This window comes from Oryzias latipes, chromosome 10 (assembly GCF_002234675.1).
Source record: "Oryzias latipes chromosome 10, ASM223467v1".
In the NCBI taxonomy this organism is placed as follows: Eukaryota; Metazoa; Chordata; class Actinopteri; order Beloniformes; family Adrianichthyidae; genus Oryzias; species Oryzias latipes.
This window is the reverse complement of record NC_019868.2, coordinates 12,583,703-12,610,753: the sequence shown is the minus strand read 5'-3', so window position 1 is coordinate 12,610,753 and position 27,051 is coordinate 12,583,703. Positions and strand designations below refer to the sequence as shown.

General features: G+C 39.8%; 1 protein-coding gene and 1 long non-coding RNA gene across 3 annotated transcripts; one reads left to right on the top strand and one right to left on the bottom strand.

Moving 5' to 3' along the window:
* Positions 1-381: 381 nt before the first annotated feature.
* Positions 382-6,285, bottom strand: LOC105354866. Its single transcript, XR_909407.3, has 3 exons — positions 4,662-6,285; positions 1,506-1,816; positions 382-1,399 (listed from the first exon to the last, which is right to left on the bottom strand). It is a non-coding gene; the product is annotated as an uncharacterized LOC105354866 (long non-coding RNA).
* Positions 4,364-26,023, top strand: LOC101175172 (MORC family CW-type zinc finger protein 3-like). 2 transcript variants are annotated; one of them, XM_011480018.3, is made up of 17 exons: positions 4,364-4,569; positions 4,680-4,752; positions 8,743-8,875; positions 10,299-10,519; positions 10,805-10,952; positions 12,169-12,322; positions 14,891-15,019; positions 15,761-15,880; positions 15,958-16,061; positions 16,173-16,301; positions 16,897-17,013; positions 19,083-19,160; positions 21,670-21,700; positions 21,795-22,168; positions 23,123-23,585; positions 24,014-24,149; positions 24,695-26,023. In XM_011480018.3, exons 1-16 carry the CDS (start codon positions 4,531-4,533, stop codon positions 24,113-24,115), a joined length of 2,415 nt encoding a protein of 804 aa, XP_011478320.1. In that variant the 5' UTR covers positions 4,364-4,530; the 3' UTR covers positions 24,116-24,149; positions 24,695-26,023. The 2 variants fall into 2 exon arrangements, with proteins under 2 accessions (XP_011478320.1, XP_004073274.2); XM_004073226.4 differs by having other exon boundaries at positions 4,368-4,569; positions 23,980-24,149.
* Positions 26,024-27,051: the final 1,028 nt, after the last annotated feature.

The following is a 27,051-nucleotide window of genomic DNA, read 5'->3' as shown; positions in this document are numbered from 1 at the left end:
GATCCGATTTCGCAACCAAGTTGGCAGCAAGTAATCAAGGGCTGAAGATTCAGTTTGAATTGCCTTTTTTTTCTACGTTTTAACTATTATGGTCCTAAAATGGTTCAAAAGTGCTTAGACTGTTTAAAAAAAACGTAGAATGTGTAGACTTTTGGGGACAGTCAAAAGTTCAAAACTTGTCAGTCCTGTAATTCCACTGTTTGCAGCATATCCCGTACAGTTCCCACCCTCTTCTCCACGTGTGCACCTCCCTCTCTCTTACTGACTGTGAACAGAGCAACAACACAATCTGATTCTAGTTAAAAACATGACAGTAATGCTGCTCTGGACTACAGGTTTTTCTTCAACATGAAAACACAACTGTGCTATGGAAAGACAATGTCAAGATTTGGTATAAGATTTTTATCTGTTGATCCAAAAAGGTGATGCAGCGTGTCTGCATTGTTTGTTATGATCCCTTTAAACTTTTTTTTTAGATCCATTTTAGTTTGGTGGCATTTCTATCTTTGTCTGTATGTCTGTCCACTTAATTGTTAGAGCACCTTTCATGTCAACATATACAAATCAAAGTGCTTGAAATCAAGTGCAATAAAATACAAACTATTGCAACAAAAGCACATCAATAAGTTATTTCCACTTCCTGGACACCCAGGTAGGATGGAGACATTGAGTCAGAGTGGACTGTGTTCTCCACCTCTATTCTCTCTGCTGCTGTTCGGAGCTGTGGGAGTGGATGAAGCCCGCCCTGAGTGCCTAAAGCCAGGGATGCTGTGGAAGTGTCTTGACAGGGATGGTGGTTCCCCTTTTTAAGAATGAACACTGGAGGGTGTGTTCCAACTATCAGGCAATCAAATTCCTTATCCTCCCTGCAAGTATATGCCAGAGTTCTGAAGAAGAGAGTTTGTCTGATGGTCGAACAGTGCAGCAGCTCTACACCCTCTTTAGGGTGCTGGAGGGTTCGTGGGAGTTAGCTCAACCAATCCATATGTGCTCTGTGGATTTGAAGAAAGCATTCAACCGCAATCCCTGTGGTATCCTGGAGGGTGTTTTGGGAGTATGGGTTACGGGGAGCCTCACTGAGGGCTGTCCGGTCTATTAATGACCAGAGCAGAAGCTTGCTTTGCTTAGCCGGCAGTAAGTCAGGCCTGCATTTGGAAGGTTTGTGCCCAAGTATGAAGCTGGGATGTCTGCGACTGCTAAGTCTGCGACCATAGTTGGTGGAGTGCTACTGCCCAAGCTGGAAACGTTTAAATAACTTGGGGTCTTGTTCACAACTGAGGAAAAATTGGAGCGTGAGATTGACGGGCAGATTGATGGCGTGTCCGCCGTTGTGTAGTGGCTGTGCTGGTCGATTGTGGTGATGGGAGATCAGCCGCCCCTCTTTCGCTTTGCTTGCCACCTGTGCAAAAATGTGTGTGTTGTGTTTATCTCATTTAAAATGCATGGAAGACACAGGTTGTGAAGAAAGGTTTAGGCTTATTTATTTTGAAGAACTCTATACAAACCTTGATATTCATGTCTCCACGTCTGGGTTCTTAAGATCATTTAGAGTCTACAGTGATCTTCACTCCCACTGCTGTGTCTGAAAAATGGACGTTTCCACGCTGTTTCCATCTCTCTCTGACCAAGTTTGAAGGCTTGCTGTCCTAGTTACGTTAACCCGAGAGGGCAGAATTAAAAACAAGAATAAAATCAGAGCACCTTTTTTATTATTGTTACGATGAATATAAGAAAAATATAAAGTTCAGGAGGCCCGATCAGGTTGCTTCCCCATTCCATAGCGGTCTGGCCCCCAGCTCCCCTCCGAGCGGTGGCCCTGAAGTGCAAATCACAGCAACAAATCACTCAACGCAAAAACATTAAAGATCACAGGAACAAATAAAAAAGCAAAACAGAGAGTAAAAATAGCATATTTTAGAAATCAAAACAAAATTCTAGAAACCAAAAGACAAAAACTGAAACACAATAAAAAGGAAATGTATTGGACAACAAAAGTAATTTCCAGAAGTAAATTGAAATTTTTAAATATGAAACAACAAGAAACCGGAAAACCTAGGTACTATGGGTCATCATTGATTGGATGGTCATGTTTGGTTTTTGACGTTTGAGTTAATTATAAATGTTTTATGGTCCATACGGATACAATGCCACTTCATGCTAAATAACTTTCGGTTGCAATAATGGACAGTTGCCATCATCCATTCAATGATGTACTTGCTGTTCATGTTTACCTTTTTGGGTTTCTAATAGATTTTTTTTTTTAACTTTTGATTTTGATTTTAATAAAATTACCTTTGTTATTCTTATATTTATTTTTTGTATCGTTAAAAATGTTAAATGTTGAAGCCTTACTTTAGTATTGATGTTTGTTTTCTAGTTCATTTAGGATTTTAATATTTTTCCCTGTATTTTTGTAGTCATAAAAGATGAAAATCTTTTAAAACAGAAAACACGGGATAATCACACACACCCTCCCTCACCAGATTCCTCCCTCCACCCACCCTGTTCCCCCAATATAACGATTTTATCAAAAACTGAACACAAACTTTTATCTTTGTCCAAGAATTTGAATCAAATGATTAAAAATAATTGGATGTTGAACAAGTTGCTTATGAGTAACCCTTGTGCTATCCTAGGCACTTTAACATTGGGAGTTGGGTCATCTAGACCCACTAGACAGTGCGCTGAACCTTTCTTCTTCAATGATTTGTGATCTTCACTGGTGTCCATGGATTACATGAAATCTTTCCACCTTTATCCACATTTGTCATGGTAGGAATAACACGTCAAAGTAGGGGTGGGGTCATCTAAGATAACACAAGGGTTAAAATAAGCATTCTGTTGTCACAAGATATAACGATCACATTACCTGTTTACTCTGCCTTTGCTAATGCAAACCGACAACACCAAGGAAAGAAGAAAGACATTATTGTTACACTACTGTCGTTTTGCCTGTCATCGTGTCCTGAAGTTTAAGTTTCTAGTCAGTGTCTGTTTAATTACAGAAAGAAACGTGTTAATTCCAGTCCAAACCCAGTTTTTGGCAGTATTCATTGTATCTTTTTTTTTTAATCAACCCAGTAACTATACTTTGTTAATCAGGAAAACTTTCATTTTTAAGTTGCATCGACATAGACAATGGACCAAAGCATAGACAGTGGACGCAAAAACACGATCAGTAGACATAGACAATGGACCAAAGACATAACAGTGGACGCAAAAACACATTTTGATATTTTTGGCACAAATGGAACCTCATAAGAGAGGGGGGGGGGTAGAAGGGTGAAGTAGCATAAAGCAACAAGTTGCTGGATGTTTATCAATACGGTCAGGTTCAGATGTAATACAAAACTAAAAGGGCTGGGGCCTGTCCACACACACACTCAAATGTTATAAACACACCTGTTGGCTGCAAAACTGTCCACATGTCAACATGAAGACAATACCGAAAGTGTTCACACACGCATACTTATGCCTTCAGACCAACTAGTGTGAAATATTTCATTCAATCACGCTAAGTGTTTGTGCAAAGGTGAGCTAACACCTGCTCTCAATTGAGTGTTTATGAACTTCTAAAATGGATGGTGGAATGTGAAAAAAAGGAGGGAGAGTGCCCAGCCATCCCCACACCAAGACCCCCGCCGCAGTGGTTTTGTTAATCAGGAAAACTTTCATTTTTAAGTTGCATCAACTCACTTTTACATTGATCCAGTTTGACTTTGAGTTCATTTTAATTAACTGGTTTAACTCTGCATTTAAAATGAAAAGTCCTGTCTCAGTTATAATAACTTCTGATGTGTTTTTCGTATTCATCATTTCTGTTTTCTATTTTTCAAAGTTTTACTTTAACTACATCACCAAGGAGTGGCCTATTTTATTTTATTTTTTAAGTCTACAGACAGTAGGACAGAGTTTCAGGAGTTTATTAGAAATCTGCCTCTGAGTAGTTGTGACCGGGACTGTTGACACCATTAAGCCTTTTTTCATTTCCCATCAGCCCTTTGTTTACACCCTCTCCCGATAGTATACAGCCCCTCACACACACCCCAAAAAAGTGGCAAGCAATATCAGCGTTTTCCAGCCGTGCAATTTGGAGCAAAATGCCAGCTCGAAAGGAAGACCAATGCAAGAGGATGCATTGGAATGGAGCCGAGAAGGGAGGTTGTGGCTTGCTGCTACTACAATCAGCTTTGAACCGGATCTCTAGTCCTCTCCTGATTCACGATTTGAATAAAGACATACTCCGAAATGCAGTTTTAATCTTAACTTTCTTTATATAAGTCCTCCATAATGAGAACAATGCTACAAGAACATGTTTAAAAAAACACCCAAAACTCGATTTTTATTGGAGTGGGTCTTTAAAGTGATTTAGGTTGTGGGAAATAATCTCCGGAGCTTCCATCCTCCCCGCGTAAACATTGCTTGAGGAGCATCTGTCTGTGTTTCAGGGACTTCCTCGGTCTGTGGAGGCTCAAGGCGCACCCTCCTCTGTGATGACGCACTGCGAGCGCACGCACAACAAGGCGAAACATGGCGAGGCTGAGCGAGCATGGGATTCGTCTGAGTTCTGTAAGTCTGTCATAATTCAGTTTCGTTTGAGTGAAACTACTACAATCTAATCATTTTAAAAAATCATAAATAACGACGCGGTTGCTGCTTACTTGTTCCGATTTGTCCAGATGAGTCCCTCCTTCCTGAACAGCAACTCCACAAGTCACACCTGGCCGTTCAGCGCGGTGGCAGAACTGATAGGTAGGTGAAACTTGTGAACTCTGCTCGGTTCCGCGCACTTGCAGTTTTCTGTTTGTCTGTTGCAGCTTTTCTGTGGTTTGTTCTGGTGCGCTCTTCCGCTGTGGCGCACAGCGCAGCATGTTAGAGATTTTCTGACGGAGTCTGAGGGGTCGACGAACTTCCTTATTCGGGTTTTTCGGCGTATGTATGTCAAGTGCATCCAAGCTGTTTGCGCGCGCGTGATGTTATTGATTATAGCTGCATTTTAAATCAGTACAGGCAGCCTTACAGAGCTGTTCAACGCCTTTGTTTGGTGCAAAGTCCCTGCGTCTGGGCGCATGCGAACGAATGAAATGGCTCATCTATTGCACTTCAAAGTGACAGTGTGTTGACAGCGCAAACTCATTTCTGCGCCACCGCCTTTGGCTGAAACGTGACGACTGCTTGTTGGCTGCTGGCTCGAAGCAGGAACTGGTTTTTGGCTGTGCAAAAAAAAGCACAGAGACATGACTGCATGTTTCAGGCAGTTATGCTGCAAAATGCAGCCCTACATCCCCATCTTTTTTAGAGGAAACCAAACAACTTAACAAAAGCAAGGATGACGTAACATGTTCAACACAAAACATCTCTAACATTTACATGCATGGTATTGGATTAAGCGGTGGGCATGGGTCACAATACTGACAAAATATGAATCATTGTGTGTTTTTGTTTGCATTTTGATCAGTTTTTCAGTATTTCAGAGCTATGAACTAAAAATAAAGTAGAGAAAACATGTTCATTTCCAGTTAAAGCATATTGAGTCTCAATATGTAACACAACTCTCACATAATGCAGTTTGACATAGTCTAATCGACACACAATGTGGCATTCGTGCATACATGTTGTTTTTAATCTTTTATTAACCCCCTGATGCCTACGTTTATTTCCAGCTATGAAAAAAAGAACATTTCATGTGTGTTTTTGCTTTCAAGTGGATTCTAAATTAATTTAATTTGGAATCTAAAAGATCTGCAATCTGCGACTCCGGAGCCGCATGTGGCTATTCCCCTCCATCGTGGTTCTAGGTTTAAAGAAAAATAAAAAAAATTCATTTAATAAAATAACGTAAAGGAAAAGGTTAGTGTGTCGTAAAGTTAAAAAAAATAAACTAAATCAAACTTTATTTAATCCATTCACAAACCGTTGAAGAACAGTAAGTATCTGCAAGACCCCTGACAACAGTACCTGTAATGCTCCAGCAATTCATGAAGTGGTTCAGCGTTTAAGTTCAAGTTTAATTACTTCAATGGTGCCTTAATATAGCTGCAGTCAAACAAGGCGCCATACAATAAAACCTCAAAAACAAAGAGGTTAAAATAATTAAAGGTAAAAAGTACAAGGATTGTCATAAAAACATGGAATACAAGCAAAACAGTAAAACACAGCAGTTGTCATAAGATACAGGCAGACGACTGATTCCAAATGCAGCAGGTTTATTGGCTCAGCTAAAAGTCCAGGCAAACAGAAACAGGGTCAGGAGATCAGGTCCAAATAGGTCCAAACCGCTCTGTAAGGAAGGCAGAGTGATACAAACAATACTTCACACTGAGTGAGAATCAGTGCAGAGCTTAAGTATGCTGTAATTGATGAATGAATGAGAGTCAGGTGTGCGGCATCCAGGAAGTGTGTTTAAAAAAAAAAAAAAAAAAAAAAAGTTTCAGGAGATAAGGATCTGTAATGAAGGCAGAATAGCACAAACAATATTTCACACAGTGCAGAGATTAAGTATCCTGTAATTGATGAATGAATGAGAGTCAGGTGTGTGGCATCCAGGAAGTGTGCGCTGGGGGTTTCTGGGAGATGTAGTATGGTTAGAAATCTGGGGACGGCTCCAGCCGGTGACCAGATGGGGAGACAGAGTTCTGACTTCTGACAGCAGCAGAGAAGAGTCCCATTTATAGTCAAGGGCCTGACTGTAAAAACAGGTTTGAGATGTTTTTAAAAATGGACACTGTGGATGTCTGCTGGATGCTCAGTGGTAATGCGTTCCACAGCTTCGATGCACATATTGAAAATGCTCGTCCCCCTCTGAGCTTCCTTTGATTGAAAGGCTTTTACAACCAACCTTTAGATGACACATAATGAGGTTAACTAAGAATTCCAATTCCTTTGTTTAGTTTGAATCAATAGTTTTATGAAAACTGTTTTTGCTTTCCAAAAAATTTATTTGGGATGAGAAAAATCTATATTTAATTTGAATCCTATCTGATTAAAATCTAGTTGATTCAAGATTTTGGCAGCTACAATCTAGTGATATTTGATACGACTGTAAAGGCAGATTTCCACTAGTCCATTTGCGGTGCATCTCCGTTATGTTGTGTTTTCACAAAAAAATAGAACGTTCTTAAATCAATCAATAAGAATGTTTACATCAACTCTGTCATGTCTGCGTTCCACGTCCCTCCGCACCACAGCGCAAGCTTTATGCAGGAGTTCTATATCTAGTCCTTTGACATGTCAGTTTTGCTGCAAAAAGCCGGGAAACTGGAAACAAACAAAGGTTTCAAAATGAACATCTCTGTTGTACTTTAAAAATAAAACATCATTTTTTATTTAAGAGGATGTGCCCATGCAATAACACACATTAACACCGCATGCATCCATTTTCTCCATGGATGACGACAGTTTAATTATGGAAGTACAAGAACATAACGTAATTCATTACATAAAACATGGATTCTACAAGGACTCAGTGAGGAAGGAGAGGGTACAGGGCCTGACTGCTCAAAGTCCCCCTCCGATGAAAATCCTGTTTTTTGAGTTTTTGATATGTGGCATTTTTCTTATGAAAGAGAACAAATGTAACAAAAACTCATTTATTTCAATTTGAACTTAAAGGTAAAGTCCCAAATGTGTCCAAATTTGAAGGCTTGCTGGCCCGCATTAACCATGGAGAGTAAAAATAAAAACAAGAGTAAAATCAGGTGACTTTTTTTGTTATTGCTTTGATGAAAATAAGAAAAATATCATAAAGTTCAGCGGGCCGGAGCAGGCTGGCTCCCCAATGGTTTATATCTGGCCGCCAGCTCACCTCCCGGATGCCAGCATAGTGATCATGATCGCTCCAGCTCCATCGGCCCTGTGACAGACTGTCCAATGTGTACCCGCCTTCACCCAAGAGTAGCTGGGACAGGTTCTGTTGGACAATTTGGTTTAGACAGGTAGCAAATCACAGCTGAAACCCGTGTTGCGCCTGTACCGTTGACTTAACATTGATATTGTCCACTTCTACGACACGAATCGCGTTCAGTCTGAATGCAGTTTAACCGTAACCCGTAATCCTAAACTTAACCCTTCCTCTGAGTCAGTGCGGCCAAGAAAAAAGTCCAGCACTGCCTGCACATATTTGGAAAATTACGTGCGATCAGTTCCCTTCTTGCTGGCATTTCATTTTATTTGCTGTGCAAGTTAATTCCATAATCTGTATGTGCTAGCATCAAATCATTTCTGAGCCTCAGCCAGTGCTGCTTGCTGGTGTTATAATGTAGTTCAAAGCATTTTTCATCAATTGTCTTTGTGGTGTAATTTTATGAAAAATTCATTTTATCATTCCAAACATTGTTCAAATAGTGACGATTTGGAGCCAAAAATATATCACTTTTCACACAAGATAAACTTTTAAAGATGAAGACTGGTCGGTGTTGTTTGTGCCCCCCTTCATCTTGTGTCAAGCCCATGTAGCCTCTATTTGGAAATAGAGGCTTCAGATAAACATGAAATATGGCTTTTTAAGACATTTATGCTGTAGTATTTTGGTTAAAAATTCCTAATCATAATCAAAATACCACTGGGAACATGTTTATAAATTTAAAAAAAAAAAGTCGTAGGGGGACTTTAAGTTTTGGACAACCCACTTCCCTGGAAGACTGGGGGGAAAAGGAAGAGAACATTAATATTTTGTGAGAAAAGCTAAAAAGAGACCTTTTTATGTCTGTTCTAGCCCATAAATGCCCTTTTCCTCTCTTGCAGACAATGCATCAGACCCTGGCGTGTCTGCTAAGCAGATATGGATAGATGTCGTAGATGAAGGTGATCAGCGCTGTTTGACGTTCACCGACAATGGCAGCGGCATGACCCCAAACAAACTGCATAAGATGCTCAGGTAAAGTCATGATCTCACAAATAGGACCTTCATATGCACAGGGATATTAGAAATCAGTAGACATCATCTAGATACAATGGAGATTCCACTGTTGCAAAAAAATTTTGTTTTTTTTCCACAAAAAGTTAATTTATACTTCTTTTGAGAGAGATGATTTTACCACATCTTCATTATTTTAAACCTTCTCAATGTGTGAGAAACCTGGGCATACTTTTTGACTCTGAGCTAAATTGTATCCCACACATTAAAAATGTCGTTAAGACAGGATTTTATCATCTCAAAAACATTGCCAGAGTCCGCCCGTTCCTCTCCCTTGCCAGCACAGAGGTGCTGATGCATGCTTTTATTTTTAGTCGTTTAGATTACTTTAATGCCCTGCTCTCTGGTCTACCAAAAAAGTCTCTTTCAAACTTACAACTTCTACAGAACTCAGCGGCACAAGTTCTGACAAGGACCAGAGGGCGGGAACACATTACACCGGTTTTAAAATCGCTGCATTGGCTCCCTGTACGTTTCAGGATTGATTTTAAAATTCTTTTAATGGTTTATAAATGTTTTTATGGTCTTGGGCCCTCTTATTTAAATGAAATTATTTTAAAATATGAACCGTCGCGGACCCTGAGGTCCTCTGGCACTGGTCTCTTAGTTGTTCCTAAGGTGAGGACCAAAACTTATGGTGAGGCTTCGTTCTGCCATTACGGTCCTCGCCTGTGAAACAGCCTGCCGGAGAGCCTCAGGGCCGCAGAGACTGTAGAAGTTTTTAAGAAGAGGCTCAAGACCCACCTTTTTAATTTAGCTTTTAGTTGATTTTAATTGCTAATTTATTTTATTAGTTTTAGTCTAGGCTATTTTAGGTATTTATTTTCATTTTATGCATCTTATTCTCAATTTTATGTTTTTATATACATCTTATGTTTTTAATTTTAGCATCTTATCATGATTTTAGCCCCAGTGTTTCTTGTGGGGATCTTTTCCTCCAGGGCTTGCCGGCTTGGTCAGCAGTTGTTGCTGCAGTTCTTGCTTTGCTGGGGCGGCTGGGGTGTAGCTTTGCAGCTTCACGGCTGTGAAGTGGACCCCAGTGTTGTCCCGGTATGCGTGGGCGCTGTGGCGATGCTCCCATGGCCGGGCCGGCTCCTGGTATGAAAAGATTCCCAAATACCGTTTCCTCACAGCAGAGCCAAGCCTTACTTGTTTGTTTGTTTGCTTATTTATTTATTTTAGCTACATAGTCATCATTCTTTGTACATGGGGGCCATGGGTCATATGTTTTAACGGTGGGAAGTGGGAAGGGTGAAGGGTGGGTTGGGTTTTTACTGTAATGTTGTGTGTGTTCTGTTTTTAATGTTAAAGCGCTTCGAGCTGCACAAAATGCATGAGAAGCGCTATTTTATAATTAAAGTTTGATTTGATTTGTTTTTCCCAGCTTCGGTTTTACGGAAAAGGGCTCTGGTAAAAGCAGCCAGCAGGCCATCGGCGTTTATGGGAATGGCTTCAAGTCCGGCTCCATGCGTCTGGGCCGCGATGCGCTCATATTCACCAAGAACGGCGGCTGTCAGTCAGTGGGAATGCTCTCCCAGACCTACCTGCATAACATCAAAGCTCAGGCTGTCATGGTTCCTATTGTGCCTTTCAACCAACAAACCAATATCCTTGCAAATAACAGACAGGAATTTTTTCCAATTTTCCAATAATTAAACCACAAGCCACATACTGCATGTGTGTTTGCTGTTGAGCACTGTAAGTTGTGCATGCGATCCCTACAGTAGACTACTAAGTAAATTATTTGAATGTCACGTTGTGACTTGCTTTCTATGCAAATACACAGTTCGGGTACAAGGCTATGACAGCAAGCTTGTAATACAGGTTTGTACCAAGAAGAAACGATGCATTTGCACTTGTCACTATGTTATTGCCTTAATTCAGTATCACAGTTGCTGGTTGTGACTGAAGACTCAACGGCCAGCCTGGCAGCCATCCTGAAACACTCCATCATCAGCTCAGAGGAGCAGATACACGCTCACTTTGACTCTATTCACTCCAAAAAAGGAACCAAGATCCTAATCTGGAATATTCGCAGGTCATTTGCTCACACATTATTTTGTTTTGTTTTGTTTTTTGATTACTTCTGAATGAAATCAGGGTAAAGAGACCACTTTTCATCTTACTTGTCTTCTTGAGGAGGACCTTGAGTCTTTATTTTGTTTCCCTTTTGTAAGGAAGGAGCACATAAAATGAATATGATTAATCAATGTGAAGCTTCACAAACTTTTTTTTTTTTCTATTAAAACTATGCTGTAGATCAGGGGTCGGCAACCTGTACCACTCAAAGAGCCATTTGGATCAGTTTCCCACAGAAATCAAGGCACAGGGAGCCGCAACACTAGGGGTGTCAGAAAACAAACGTTTTGCAAAAAATATCACAATAGTTCATTTGGCGATACTTGTATTGATTCAAAATGCTGTCGGGATATTTATTTAATTATTTTTTTTAAATATTTATGAACGTTATGTTTCCTTTGATCTTTTATCCATTCTACACAACCTTGTATCACCCAGAGTTAAGATAAGTGAGATGATGGAAACAAATTCACTTTGATGCAGATTCCTTTCTATTTTTTTCCCTTTAAATCCAGTAAACCCAATTAAGTATATTAATTTTATGGATGAGAACTATTTTTTGTTAGGAAGCAGCTTAGTTTGTTGCGATTCTGGAATCATAAGCGGTAAATCTAAGCCCCGCCTCTGTACCTGTTCACACCTTTGCAGCTCCAAGTTGTTTTCCCCTGCCTGCAACCGCCCCTCCATCATGTTCTACTGTTCTACGCAGACAATGCAACATATGGTCATCATAGCAGACAGTTGACAGAATAGTAAGGGGCGTCCTAACGCAAATTTAATTAATTTTACGCGGAAATGGGTGGTTTTAGACTAGTGGGCGTTACGAGATTGCCACTGACTGTCTTTTTAAAAGAATTTTCCATCCCAAAACAGACTCTGGTCGGCATTCACAACACACACCTCCGTGCGTTCACGCTGCTCTCTTCCTCCTGCCCACTCGCGCTACCCGACAGTGTTAAAGGCACCACGACAATCTTAGATCGTAATAGTTATTTTACAAAAACACAGAGAGCTGCAGCACAAGGATGAAAGAGTCGCATGCGGCTCCGGAGCCGCCAGTTGCCGACCCCTGCTGTAGAAGATTGTCATCTATAGAATTACACTGTAAATAATATTTGATATGGTTTGTATTCAGAACACCCTCTTCTCTTCTAACTGCTGTTTCCTTTGTCTAGGGCTAAAGATGGCAAAACAGAAATCGATTTTGAGACGGACCCAACGGACTTTCGTTTGCCCGAGATTCAAACAGAAGAGATAAAGAAGGGTCTGAGCAACAGCGGGTCCTTAAGACATCACCAGAACATCCCAGACATGTATTACAGCCTGCGGGTGAGTCAGCAGAGCAAATGCAATGTCAAAGAAACTCCCTTGCCTTTGCTTCTCAATAAATATATCCCAGCATTCCCTGCTGGCACTCTATACCGTATTTTCCAAGCTATTAAAAGGTGCAACGTCAATGAAAAGTATATGTTTGAAATATGTCATATAACCCTTGTGCTATCTTATGGGGTCAAGATGACCATTGACGTGTTCTCCCTATCATGACAAAGGTGGATAAAGGGGGAAAAATTTCATGTAATCCATGGAAACCAGTGAAGATCACAAATCATTAAGGAAAAAAGGTTCAAAGTACTGTCTAGTGCAGGGGTCGGGAACCTTTTTGGCCAAGAGAGCCATAAACGTCACATATTTTGAAATGTAATTTCGAAAGAGCCATACAATAATGTTGTGTCCCTTTTCCACACTGAGGCACGGAGACTTAACATCATTTAAGGTTCTTAATTCTGGTTACTGCAGACCACAACAAACGCCGAACAATTAATTCAGCAACTCCTTAATCTCTCCCGCTGAGACGAGAGTGCTTCTCCCAACTTTATATTCACCTGCTCCCGCTCCAGCCCTCCCATTTCCCTTATTTGGCCCATAGCTGAACCCCATTGGTCCAAACTAACAACAGGCTGAGCGACAGAACTGAGAGCCAATCAGATCTCTGCTTGATGCGTTTAATGAACTCCAGAACTTTCAACGCGGCCCAACAGCCATCCAACTCAGTCCGCGACAATATGTTTAAAACTAAAAATACAAGTGAATGTGTGCATTTTATTTAATTTCAACATTTTTAAAGTACAATAAGTCTGTGGATTCTTTTTAATAACATTGTTATGCTGTTGCTGATAAATGATGAGTATTTCTCGTGGTAGTTTTGCTGAATGTCTAGTCTGGGTGATACGTGGTGAGTTTCTGCTTCATGCAGGCGTTGAGACTTTAAACGTGATCGTAGGTCTGAATGTTCTTTATATGTGAGACAGATTGATCACATGCAGATACGGAGCCAAACACACACTCACACGCTGCAGTGAGTGACAGGCAGCGGGTTTTACGTTATTACAATCCCTGCGCGATTCACCTGCTGCCCGTCCCCCCCACCCCCACCCTCTGCTTTCTTCCTCACACATCCCGTCCCCGCATCTGCGCGCTCTTTCTCAGAGACGGGAGCGCGCCGTTTTAGGCACGGCAATTCACAGGTTTCCGGCTGGTACAAACTCTGTGAAATAATAGATAATTGTAAACTGATAGCGCTGGCGCAGATTTTTCTCTCTAAGCACTGTTACTACTGCGCGCCTCTGGCATCGCATCGCGCCCGAGAAGGACTGGTCTAATGAAAAAAAAAGTATAATTAAAGATTTGTCTGCGAGCCACATGTGACCATCAAAAGAGCCATATATGGCTCGCGAGCCATAGGTTCCCGACCCCTGGTCTAGTGGGTCTAGATGACCCAACTCCCAATGTTAAAGTGCCTAGGACAGCACAAGGGTTAAACAAACATTACTGTGACTACAATAAGGCTGAATCTGAATTTCTCCCCTACCCCTATGACTTCTCCCCACTCCAACATTTAACCCTCCAAAGATATTCCTTTTTATAAAAGATGCCGAACAAACGTGCTTTGAAACATTGCATCTTGAAAAAAAATATTTTTTTTAAAAAGTAAGAGATTTGGCGGATGTTGGAATTTACTACTCTTCATTCTCTCCTCTGCTGCTATAAAGGCCCGTTTCATGCTATAAAGCTTGAAACGAGGTAACAGATACAGCGGTTGTGGTTAAGACCGGAGTAAGTCATACTAGAACCTGGTGTCGGGGGGTGTGAGAAAGAATTTTACCTCCACTTTCAAGCACAAACCTCCGTAAGAGATAGCTTGTGGTTTTGTAGACATCAGTTTGTGTTTACTGCAATAGTGGGGTTTTCTAAACAACCAGCTTCATTACCTGTTACTAATAGAGTTAGTACCCGACTTTCAAAGCAATGAGCTTCATCCAGTGTGGGTCCTTAGGCAAGACCCTTCATGCTACTGACTGACAATGTAGCCAAGTCTGGGTCTCCCTGTGCCGGTCCCTAACCTGGATTAAACACAGGGTTGTGTCAGGAAGGTCATACAGTGTACAAAAATCTCTGCCAAACCACTTGTGCAAATCACTGAAAGCTGGTTCAGTATAGCGACCCCTGAAGGGATATTACAAATGGTGAGCAACAACCTAACTTTCACATTCAGTTGTAAACTGTTTGCCCATTCTCATCTGATCTCAGAGGCTATCGGGACCTGGTTAGTGTGTAGATGGGAGCCTGTCTCAGACTGCCACGTGCGGTGAACCTCATAGGGGTATTTCCATGTGCCTGTCCCAAGTCTGGATAAATGCAGAGGGTTGGGTCACATAGGGCATTTCCTGTAGAACTGAAGCTAAATCACATGTGCAGGTTTGCAGGGTGATTCACTGTGGTGACCCCTGACAAAAGTATTTAAGATTGAAACAGAAAATGCCTTGGGTTTTCAGAGTATTAACGACACTACATTGATTCAAATGTGTCTTTTCTCCTATGTGCATCTTCTCTTCTCAGGCCTACCTCAGTATTTTGTATCTAAAGCCAAGGACTCAGGTGATACTGAGGGGCAAGAAAATTCAGGCAAGGCTGGTGTCGAAAAAGCTGAGCTACATCGAACATGACGTGTACAAACCCCAGTTTAGTGTATCCTATTGCGACTCAACTCGATATGTTTAGCCACAAACAGGGGGGTAAGATATTTGTGGCTTTGATGAATTAATCAATCCTCATTTTTACTGTGAACTGAGAGTCAGACATGTTTGGAGAAAATATACAGTGTTCCCTCGTTTATTCCGATAGTTACTTTGTATTAAAAATACCTGCAATAGGTGGACCCACAAAGTGGGATTACAGTTGTTTTTATATAATTTACACACTTTTCTCATACAGACCAACATGTTCACACTTTTTTTCTCTTAAAGTTCAAACCTTTGCAGAAAAATAAGTCCAGTATTATAGAATGAAATCAAAGATCTGATCGTAATCAAAGATTTATGTCAATTTGGCGAGCTGAATGTAGTCTGTACAGGAGACATGGCACGGTAGAGATTGATTGACATGCCTGCAGCCAAAAAGGATGCAGAAGACAGTGCACTGTTAATAAAAAAATAAAAATCATGCAAAACTGTGCTGAAAAATGTCACAAAATAGGACTCCTCAAGGTGAAGCTGGATATTCCGAGGGACCACTATATTCTATCTTCAGTTCATATGATTTTTCTATTAATTTCAAAGAACCTACATTTTATTTCATAATTTTTCTTTTAGCGTTTAGTTGCAGATTTGTTTCCTCCTCTGTCAAACATGTGACAGAACTCAAGAAGTTTAGGGATTCACAATGTTGTTTTTCCAAACGCTGCCCTTTTCGTTAACTGGTGTCCACCAGAAAGAGAAGGTGAAGGTGACTTTTGGAATAAACAGTAAAAACAAGGACCATTATGGCATCATGATGTACCACAAGAATCGACTCATTAAGGCGTATGAGAAAGTGGGCTACCAGCTTAAGGTAAACAAACAGTTTTTAATTTCAGTTCATAAGTGCATCACAGCCTCAGTTCATACATCACTCCTAATCTCATCCAGGTCTCAGGGCAAAGAGCCGGGATTGGGGTGATTGGTGTCATTGAGTGCAACTTTCTCAAGCCTGCTCATAACAAGCAAGACTTTGAGTACACCAAGGAATACAGGTATGTAAAAGAAATGCATTCATCTTTTTCTACTTCAGATACATGCTGTCACTCATGAGTGTGTTTATTAGCTCAATGCAAGACTCTAAAACAAATGTATCTGTATGTAAGACTTACTCTTGGAGCGTTGGGGCTGAAACTGAATGACTACTGGAAGGAAGTGGCAGACAAGAAGGCTAGAGAGCGAGAGTTCCAGACTGCGGAGAAGGACGACGAGGAAAGCCAGCAAAGTGGAGACGAGTGAGTGTCCAAAGCCAAAATCAAAAAACCTGTGTTGTTTTCTTGGACATAGTTTCTGTAGAGCAGCAGGAGTTTATTAGAAATTTATTTCTGAGTTGTGGGTGGAACTGTTGGCGTGGAATAAGCCTGCCCCCATTTCCCATCATCCATCTGTTTACACACGTTTTTCTAGCAACAAGAAACAAAATGGCGATTTAGGAGCCATACAAGTTTTTCTAACTGTATTTTTACATTTCCTGATTCACAACAATCGGAATTAAGAAACACCCAGAAATGGAATTTTAAGCCTAATTTTATTTACAAATGTTTTAAGAAAATGTGGCACAAGAGCATGTCAAAAATGCCAAAAACACTCTTTTCATGAAAGTTGGCTTATTTGATTATTTTATTGGTATTTTTGTTTGTTTTTATGTACAGCAAAAGCTGTTCTTTTTCCATGAAAGGTGCTTTAGAATTAAAGTTGATTTGAATTTGACTCAAAAGACATAACTTACTAATCTTAACCCAATGAGGTTACTGTTTTCATGATCTCTGATAAGAATATCCTGTAGCTTTTCTGCTTACTGATTGATGGCTTTCTTGGTTGAATCCATAGGGGTCCCATGTGGCTACAGTGTGAAGATTGTCTAAAGTGGAGAAGCATCCCCGCAAACTATTATAAGGTCACTCCTGAAAGTTGGAACTGCAGTCAAAACCCAAATCCACGCTACAGGTGCATGTTTCACAGAATTCTACTGTGACTTTGTCACTCAGTCTGTTCTTGCAGGACAAGTTGATGGAGCTTTTCCATTCGCTCTAGTTGCAAAGAGTTTTTCTTGGGATAATTTTTGCAGATGCCTGTGAAAGCGCAAACAAAATAATACTTGTTTGTATCCTAAAAAGACTTTTGAGTTAACCTACATAGATTTTGTGTTGTTTTACCAAAAGACCTAGGTCTGCATCCATAAACTCTAAAACAACCATTGGGGGCTGTTTCTAACTCACCAAGAGGCGCAAAAATCCATTTCACCATTTAGAAAAATACAACACTTCGGCATGTGATAAGAAAATGTGCTTTAAGCTTATTCTCATAAAAACAGATTTGTCGGTAGATTTAACCTTTCACCAATCTTTTGCTCTGTTTTTGGGGGGTTGGTGAAGAACACAAGGCCTCTTGATTCACTGTCAAACAGCAGTAAAAAACACACAAAAAAAAAGAGTGAAAAATAAAGAAATTTATTTGTACTAAGATCACCTCAATTTCAAAATCAAAACACCAGTTGTAAAACCTAAGAAAAAAAAGCATAGTTTATAGACCCATTATTTTTTAAATAGCTTTTTTTTATGCCAAAGAGCCACATTGGAAGAATAAAAGAGCCACATTATGCTCCAGAGCTTAAGGTTCCAGACCTTTGATCTAGACTTTGCTACCAGCAGATTTCATTCCCTACTGTATTTAATGTCATGCTGATCAGTACTGTAGGATGTCTTAGATTTAAATCCCAGCTGGTAGCGTTTGCACGATTGGATGATCTCCAACGTCTTCCCATAATCCAAAAGCACCTATAAGTATCCATAGACCTTATGTGTAATATTCTAGCTTGCCTTTAAGAAATGTTGCAATGTTGTACATCCATAAATGGCCTTGAGATGGACTTGCAACTTGTTCAGCCTCACAATGCCACACATTGCAGGTTTACTCATATTATGCAGCCCTACAGATAAATAAAGGAGCAGGTGTAGGAGATGGAGTCAGGATTTTGTGAAGATCACAACAATGAGCTTAACAATCATTTATAAGGAGAAGCTAGTGCTTGAACCAATGTGAAGAAGAACTGTTACCACTACAAAAAAAAGTCTAAGTCGGGGTGTTTTTAAAACGTGCAGATGATTGACATCAAAGTTGTACGTCTTTAATTATCTAGGTTTTAAAAAACAGACTTCTCTGAGACTGAACTGGTTTAAAGGATTTCTAGATGATGACCTACTGAAGCAAAGTTTCTGAAAATAGATACCAGTTAACATGTTAACATCCGGAGTGTAGTATATTCTACTCCACTGGGTTATGACTACTTCTGTGTGGTGAGAACCCCTGTTTCACTTCATGTTCTTCAACCAGACTCTGCCTGAGAGTTTGAGGAAGAAGCTAGCAGTGTGAGAAGGGAGTTTTCACCAGCAGCCCAATCATGCAAAGCATTATGCCCCTTTATAAGTCAAGTGTTGATTATAGAAAGGGTCCAAATGTTGCATGTGTAGCTTATGATTTACTGAACTCCCCTGTCTTGCATTGTCCTTGTCCCTCACTCTTGAATACCTGTTGATAAGTCAGGTTGTGGATGATCTTTAGACAACAGTGTCTGCAAAACTTGAGAAAGGTTGTAGTGTCAGCCTTAACTGGTCTGTAGTGTTCAGGGCTGTATAGATAGATAGATGATGATAGATGATGACTTTATTAATCCCACAATGGGGAAATTTCATATATCTGTGGCAGCAAAAAACGACATTCAGAAATAATAATCTATAAATAATAATCTATCTATATAACATCAAAAAAGGACATAAAAATGACATTCATATTAAATTATTAAGAATATTAAATTATTAAAAATTATAATTACAATTATTATTGAAATTATTATCGAAAATGAGATTCATAATAAATAAATAAATAAATATTAAATACTACTAATAATAACAATAATAATAATCACAATAATAAAAATAAAATATATACAAAAATAGGTGGCTTGAAAAAAAAATATATATAATTGGTTGCTCAGTCAAATCTCTCTTTCTGTGCAGAAGCTGCTCATCACCAGAGGAAGGAGATGAGAGTGAGGAGCAGTTAACCCCCAGCTACCAGAAAACCCACAAGAAACTGTAAGTTTGCTTTCTCTTGACCCCTCACCCTCTGCATTAATGAGAAGCAGTGTGTGCAGAAACGCTTTCTTCCTGTGTGCATGCGGGTTCACGTGTCATGTTGTGGTTTCCCCTCTCTTGGTAAATGCTCTCATTTCCGTTTTGGTGCCTGTGACGGCTTTTGAAAAACGTTGTGCGGGATTCCCGCGATAGTTTATGTTAGTTTACCACCACATGATGGGTTTGCTGGTGAAAAATTCTGTACTATTATTGGTTTTATTATACTAACAGTACCATTTTTGTACTGTGCAGTATACAGTATTTTCGGATTATAAGTCGCAATGGAGTCTAAATTGCACTTTTGGGTGAAAAGTGCTACGCTTTCGAAGAAATCTCTGTTTACACCCAATGGACTCACACGTCAAATTTCCGTGCACTGCTTTTCTTTGAAGCCCGTCAAATTTGATGCCCAATGCTTGTCCAAAAAGGTGTTCATAAACTAGATGCTCTTAGCATATGTGTGCATTTACACAAAAGACACAGATGATATAAAGGATTGAGAGACCTAGAAGAATCCTACAAAAGCGTCGCTAAACACATCTCCATGTTTGGGTTCAGGAGATCATTCTGAGACTTTTGTTTTTTGGGGAGAACTGCCTTCCACTGCAGGGTCTGAACGATGGCTCTTTCAATGGTACTTCCGTAACCTGGTTTGATTACTTGGTATCCCACAGTAGTCAGAAGAAAGAAAAAATAAAAAGAATAATAATATTTTCATTCATTCATCTTCTTTCGTTTGTTTCCTTTCGGGGTCACTGGGCTGCTGGAGCCTATCCCGGCCACATACGGGCGAAGGCATGACACCCTGTACAGGTCGCCAGTCTGTCGCAGGGTCACAATCACACACCCATTCACACCTATGGACAATTTAGAGTTGCCAATTAACCTGTGAAGCATGTTTTTGGATGGTGGGAGGAAGCCGGAGTCCCCGGAGAGAACCCACGCGTGTACAGGGAGAACATGCAAACTCCACACAGAAAGGTCCCCCATTGATGTTCTGTTTCAGGTCCCCCAAACCTGACTTGAACCGGGGGCCTTCTTGCTGTAAATTCAATTATTCTCAATTATTTTTTGCATTATTTTTTTCCCCCTAGGAAAAAGAAAATATTTGCAACCCTGCTCAAACTATGCAAAAAAATAAGTCTCATGGTAATATGGTAATTTAATTATGGAATTACTTCATCAAATACACAAAGAAGTTGGATATTGATTTAGCAACATTCTTGCTTTCTCTTGCGTTGACTAAAAATGTTACACAGATGAAAGTCAGGGCTACCAACTGTCACGCATTGTCCGTGAGACTCACGCATTTGATTGATCTCTCACGCCCACACGCCACACCTCTATTTCTCACGCCAAATTACACTTAAAGTAACTTTTTTCCTGTAGATTTTTTTTTTAAGATTTGCTGAGGCTGAAGAAACACTTGTAGGATCCATAACTTAGCCCTGCAGAGACTGTGGTGATTGATTAGTCAATTACAGTGAGTGGGATTCTTCGTTTAGCGGATGTGGATGCATGCTTTCTGTGGGCACAATCCACTTCTGTTGCACTCGCAATGTTCTCAAGTTATACATCAACAAGAGTTCATCTAGTTCTTTGATTTCCCGCTTTCCAAGTATGTGTTTGAGCATGAGTGGTAGTACATTCTAAATATATTTATTTATTTAAATAACCCATTTTGAAAACGTTTATTTCATTTTGAGTATCTTGCTACCTTGATGAAGAGACACAGTTGTAACGGCTCGGGCTAGCGTTACAGAGCGTTACAATAACACTTATATATCAAGTGCATGTGATATCTAATTGCCCGCAGGATCCTGTATGAAATCCCACACAAATACCCTTTGATTGTCTAATTATCTCATTTTAAACAGCGAGATTGCACACAAAGAGCACACCTCTGTTCTCTAAACAACAGTAACTGGCTTTCTGCACAGCACACAGGATGGGGGGGGGTCTGTTTTGTTCGGATTCTATCGTTTTTCCTGTCTTGTCTGTCTTCCAGCACATTTGAAGGTATGGCAATACATTTCATCCTTTCTCTTTGCATTTTCCTCTCTTTACAGCCGCTCAGATACGCTTCATTTTGCCACTTTTTAGAAAATCTCTTCAAATCAACATTTAATCTCTGCCATTGTTGCTGGATAGTCATGGTTTTTCATCTTAAAGGTCATCTAAAAATGACCAAACCCAAAAATATGAATCAACAATTAATTAATTATAATTTGCAGTAATGAAGGTCCATAGAAAAATGGGACGGACCGGTTAGAGTGGAGCTGCTATTGAAAACTGTTGATTGGCTGAAGTTCATTACAAAAAAGAAAGGTCTCAGTATTCCTCTTCGCTATGAAAGTTAGCAGTAGCTGTACACACTTAAAACACTTAAACAAGTTTTAAGTTCAATTATTTTACATAAAAAGAATGCTACATCACTTTCATTGACCTTTATTACCTTTTTATCTTGCAGAGAGAACAGAAAACGTCAAAGGTCATTTGAGGTTTGTCTTTTTTTACTGTTTTTGGGTCAAGATTTTCTGTCATTTACAGTTTAACTAAGATAAATTAAATCATTTTGTTTTTGTTGTGTTTCAGGTTGATCAGTCAGAAAAGCCGAAGCAGCTCATTTTGTCGCACACTTCAGTCACTCCGGAGCAGCCCTTATCTCCGTTCTCTGAAATGTTAAGACTTGAGAACCATCCTGAGGGGAATGCGTCTGAATGCCTTGAAACAGACTCCCTAGACCCGTTGGATCAAAACGCAGAAAGGGACACTAATATTGATGCGGTGACACAAAAGGATATGGACCTCCAGGACAAGTCTGCTAAAAATCATGCAGGAATTAGAGACAAAAATGAAGCCATGCAAGCACAGATACCTGAAGATGATCAGCCTCAGGACAAAGAGAGTGACACAAAGGAAGACAGACACAAAAATATAAGCCAGGAGAAGAACAAAAACATTTTTAGGTGGGCCATGTTGTGTGTTGCATGACTGCAAGAATTCCAGTTAAAGACACATTCGTGTTTGTCTTTGTCTGAACTGCAGAAGCAGGATTATGTTCCAATCTGGAGCACCTTATATATGGATTCATTCTGATCTGCTTACTGATGTCAATGGGATTTTGCAAGGCCGCTCTGTCAAAATGTTTGGTTGGGTGTTATTGTCAATACGTGTAGTGGTGTCAACTGTGTTTTTTTATGTATCACTATCAAGGTTGGGAGTTAGCATAGTCATATGGAGGGATTTGTGCGGCATTATTCAAAGCACTTTCTTTTTTGAGCGTAAAACTTTAAAAAGAATTTGTTTGCTCAAAAATTTATTTTGCACTTGAAACTCAAAAATATGTTCAATCAAAACTATTTTCACGTCTGTAATTGGCTGGCTTTTGTGGTACATTTGTAACGTGGTGCCCTGCTCTGTTTTGAGCGCAGAAGAAATAGAATTTCTCTGGAGTGAAATTTGTTTTGATTGCACATATTTTTAAGAGCAAAACAATTTTTTTGAGCACACAACATTTTTAAAGTTTTACGCTCAAAACAGGAAGTTGGAATAATGGCACAAAAATCACTCCATTGTGTTTCAGTGGTATCAGTCTTTTATATTATATGCTACAAACGACGTTGGGAATTACAGGTATTCTGAATATGCTAAAGTGGCTAATGCTTCAAACATGGCTAACGTGCAGGCTGAACGCTGTTGATAAGATCTGACTGAATTATCTCTGACTTTTTTGTCTTGCTTAATACATCCTATAGTTTGGTGCGCCATATATATCCCATCAGTTTGAAAATAGACTATTTATTGACGGTGGGCCTTATAAACTATAATGCAGAAAATACAGGACTTTTTTTTGTTTAAACCTGCAAAAAGAGCTGCGTTGATATGCAACACAATAACCAGCCTTGCTTTGTTTTCTGCAGCCGTAAAAAGAACCCTGAATTGAGATCCTATAATGTGAAAAAGAAGCAGTACCTTTTTGGACAAAATGAGTTGAGCTCCGCAAATGTCGATGAGGATTCACATCACGGGAAGCAAACTAGTTCCCAAGTTGAAATGGACGACAGCCACTCGGACAACTCGGGAGTACTGCAGCTAAACCCCACTAGCCCCAGTCACACTTGGACCCAATCTCTCCAAACCACCCAGATGGTAATTGTGCCTCCGCTGAACAGAGGAGATCATCCCCTTCAGCCTCCAGAAGGGGGCGACCGGGAAGCTAAACTGCAGAGGCTTGCTACGATGGAGAAAGAGGTCCTGAGGCTGCGTGGCGTTTTGGGGCTGGAGGTGGAAAGGACAACTCAAGGCACGATGACAGCGGACGATAAAACTGAAAAAGAGCAAGCGGCAATCAGGGAGGTCGGCTGCCAGACTGATCCACCTGAGGTGAGTGTTGTTCATCACAAGTTAAAAAAGGGGAACTAGTATTTGGAATAAATACTCACTGCTGTTAGTACACAGAGGAAATGGCAAAAAAAAAAAATCATGACAATTGTAGCTTGCAGACCGAGGAGACATTGATTGTTGTTGAGAGGTGGAAAAGTGCTTTCCCACAACAGAAAGTTTTCCTTTTGAGGAGATAAAAAAGCTGTAGTACCGGTAGTTGTTTTTCTGTGCATATAAAAAATGGCTTTGTCTCCTTAAAGCACATTGCAAAACATGCAAATATTGTGTTTATAATTTATTTAATTATGTATTTTTTGGCTCCTTTATTTAGAGAAAAATTGAGGTTTAAAAAAACGTCATGGGACGTATAAAATAATTATTTTGTGTCCATCAGTGTCCTTCAGTTGCTGATCCAAATTTGGGTGCAGTGCCTCAGGGGCTACTGGTCCCAGGTCAGAAAGCCGAGTCCAGGGATCAGTTGGAGCAGAACAAAGTCAGGCGAGAGCGGGCTGACGGTCAGAGCAGGATGAGAGGGAGTGACGGCGAGTCCTATGAGGACAGCAGGTAAACGTCAACTTACTGATGGACAGATTGACACTTTTAGAGATTTTTCTATGCAAAGAAAATAAAACATGTGTCAGGTAAAAGCTGATAAAAGGAACAGTTATGACTAAATGTACCTTTTATTTTGAAGGTAAGACATTTTACTCATCCCTTTTTTACCAGTTTTCCAACACATCGTTAAATAAAATGAAATATTTTTATTTTGTAAAACAAGCTTAGAGAAACACCTTAAATCAATTTTTTTGATCATACCTTTAGATGTGTACATGAAGCTGGTTTTGTGCTGGAAGGTAACCAAATTTTCTCAGTCCAGCAAACCAGTTTTTGCTTTGCTTTCATTTTGAAAGTAGAATATTTCAAACCTGGTAAAGACTGTTTAACATCCCTTTAAGGCTGAGCTCTGCTAAAACTGAATCTTTTTCTTTTGCAGTATGTGACATCTCTGATGATCTGGTACTCAATGTAGATTTGTTGTTTTCCCAGTGGATGTGTAGGAAGTCAAATCTAATCTTTTTTCGTTTTTATTGATACCCTCTCCTGTTCAGATTAGCACAGCAGAATCTGCACGACATCCGCAACAACGTGGTGGTTCTTCTCACGGCGCTCCTGCCCCAGCTGGACCTAAACGGAATCAGCCTGGAGACGGCCGATGTGGACAACATCCTGCAGCAGATCATCGAGGTCAACTCGCTGAAACTATGATCTGGAAGAAGTCTGTCCTTTGTTTTTCCTGTTCACATGCAAAGTTTAAGATAAAGGCACTAGCTGTACAAAAGCTTATGCGCTCATACCTCTTCTTCTAGATTCACCTTTTCCCTGTTGAATTTAAACGTTAGGCTTCTCTGTCTTTTAAAATTAGGGTTTGAAAGCATTACATCAAATCACCCACTATAATTAGGACAGGGGCCTCCAACCAGGGGCTCCGCGGCGGCTCTTTTATCCCTGCACTGCAGCTCTGTGGCTTTGAAGAAAAATGATGAAGTTCTTTAGAATTTCGATTTAAAAGGAAAATTGGATTGTACACCAGTTTTGTAATGTTTGTATTTATTAGTGAAAGGAGAAAAAGGATAAAGGTAAACCAAGCTCATCCTAATCTGCTCAGTTGGAGGATAATATTTGACAAGGGCAGCATTTTGTTTTGAAAGGAACTTGCTGGCAAAAGTAAAATAAGTTACAACTATTCAATATAGGAAAATAAAACACCTCTCAAAGTCACTTATTGTAAACATTTAAAGGCTTAAAAGCAGCTCTCGCTGGTTTTAGTTCAATACAAACTGACCGAAACGGTTCTTTTAGTGTTTAAGGTTGCCCCTAAACTCCCTGGTATGATAACAAAAGACTTTAAAGTGAAACTAAAGGCCACAAATTTAAAAGAGAGGCATTGAAATAAAAAATCTATTCTGTGCAAAACTAAAAGTAATGCAGTTAAATTGTAATATATGTGTGTTATCAATCAGGGGTTTAAACCCAAAATCTGTCATTTTGAAGGATAAAATCCTTTGTATAGATAATGTATTTCTTTTTTATTGGATTTAATTTTTTATTTACATTTTAAACAATATGTATAGTTTGGGTTTTTGTCTTGTTTAAACAATATTTCTTTAAAGACTCTTGTGCACATACTCGTCATTTTATGTGAAAATATGTCATAATTCCTCAGGCATGTGAAATATCACTTGTATGTTTCATGCCTCTGTTTACTCTAAGTTTTCTAATCCATTGTTTAAAGTTTTGTGTTGATGAGTGATGAAAACTTTTTTAAACTTTTGTTTATTCTGTGCAGTTTGGAATAAATGCTTAAACCACTGTTCCTTTTCAAAGCCTGCAGTACACTTTGTTGACCACAAGGTGGTAATAAAGCCCAATGAAGAATGTTTGGAATTTGGAACGCCCACTTTTCCTTTCTATGTGGTTTGCTGTTTTCTGTTGCTACGGCAACAGAAAAATAATTGTATGAGTAGGGTGGGGGGGTATGTTGAATAATATGTAATGCATGTTTCAAGCCCTTGTTGAGAACATGTTAGTCACAATGTTTGGGCAAAGCCAAAGCAGAATCGGCCTGATGCAGAAAAAAAGGGATATTCTAGGCAGTTAGGTAATGTGTCATATACTTGGTTAATTTCAGCAAAGGGTAGATAGTATGAACTTTTATAGCATTTTGACTTGCAGCACCTCACCTTTCTCACATGCACATTTATACAATGATGGTGGTCAGACAAATAGGAGCAAAAAAAGGTTCAGTTTTTTTTTGTTGTTGAGAAATTCCTATTTTTTTCCATACTTATTTGACAAAACAATATTTTGACTAATGCAGATTTTATTATCAGTCTAATTCCCAAATGAAAGACTTTCATTTCTTTAGAAAACTTAGGCATGTCCCACTGGGCGGAGGCCCCGGGGAAGACCCAGGACACGCTGGAGAGACTACGTCTCTCGGCTGGCCTGGGAACGCCTCGGGGTCCCCCCAGAGGAGCTGGAGGAAGTGGCTGGGGTGAGGGAAGTCTGGGCATCTCTGCTCAGTCTGCTGCCCCCGCGACCCGGTCCCGGATAAGCGGAGGAAGATGGATGGATGGATGGATGGATTGATGGATGGGTGGATAGAAAACTTGGACCACTAGTCCAGTCTTTCTTCCCCCTGGCCCGGTTAAGATGTTTCCTCCATTGACTCAAGGAACCCAACAGTTTTTGTCATCTCCTGGATGCGCCTGAAAGTTTTTGAAGGTGTTCCTCTGCCCTATTCCAAAATTATCTTTTTTTTCCTCCTTCATGTCATTATTTCTTGTAGCTGCTCTACAAATAAATTTCAAAAATTGCCAACATTTCTGAATTTTCTTGAAGCTTTTTTAATTATTTAAATTTTAACAAAGGTAGTAAAATATGGTAGCCATAGACTCTGAATGAA

What these genes read in the sequence shown, in the direction of transcription:
- LOC101175172 (XM_004073226.4), top strand. Translation starts at nt 4,531, where the DNA reads ATGGCGAGGCTGAGCGAGCATGGGATTCGTCTGAGTTCT. An exon ending in AACGTCAAAGGTCATTTGAG is followed by an intron (nt 21,701 to 21,794) that starts GTTTGTCTTTTT and finishes GTTGTGTTTCAG; the next exon opens with GTTGATCAGTCAGAAAAGCC. An exon ending in GAGTCCTATGAGGACAGCAG is followed by an intron (nt 24,150 to 24,694) that starts GTAAACGTCAAC and finishes TCTCCTGTTCAG; the next exon opens with ATTAGCACAGCAGAATCTGC.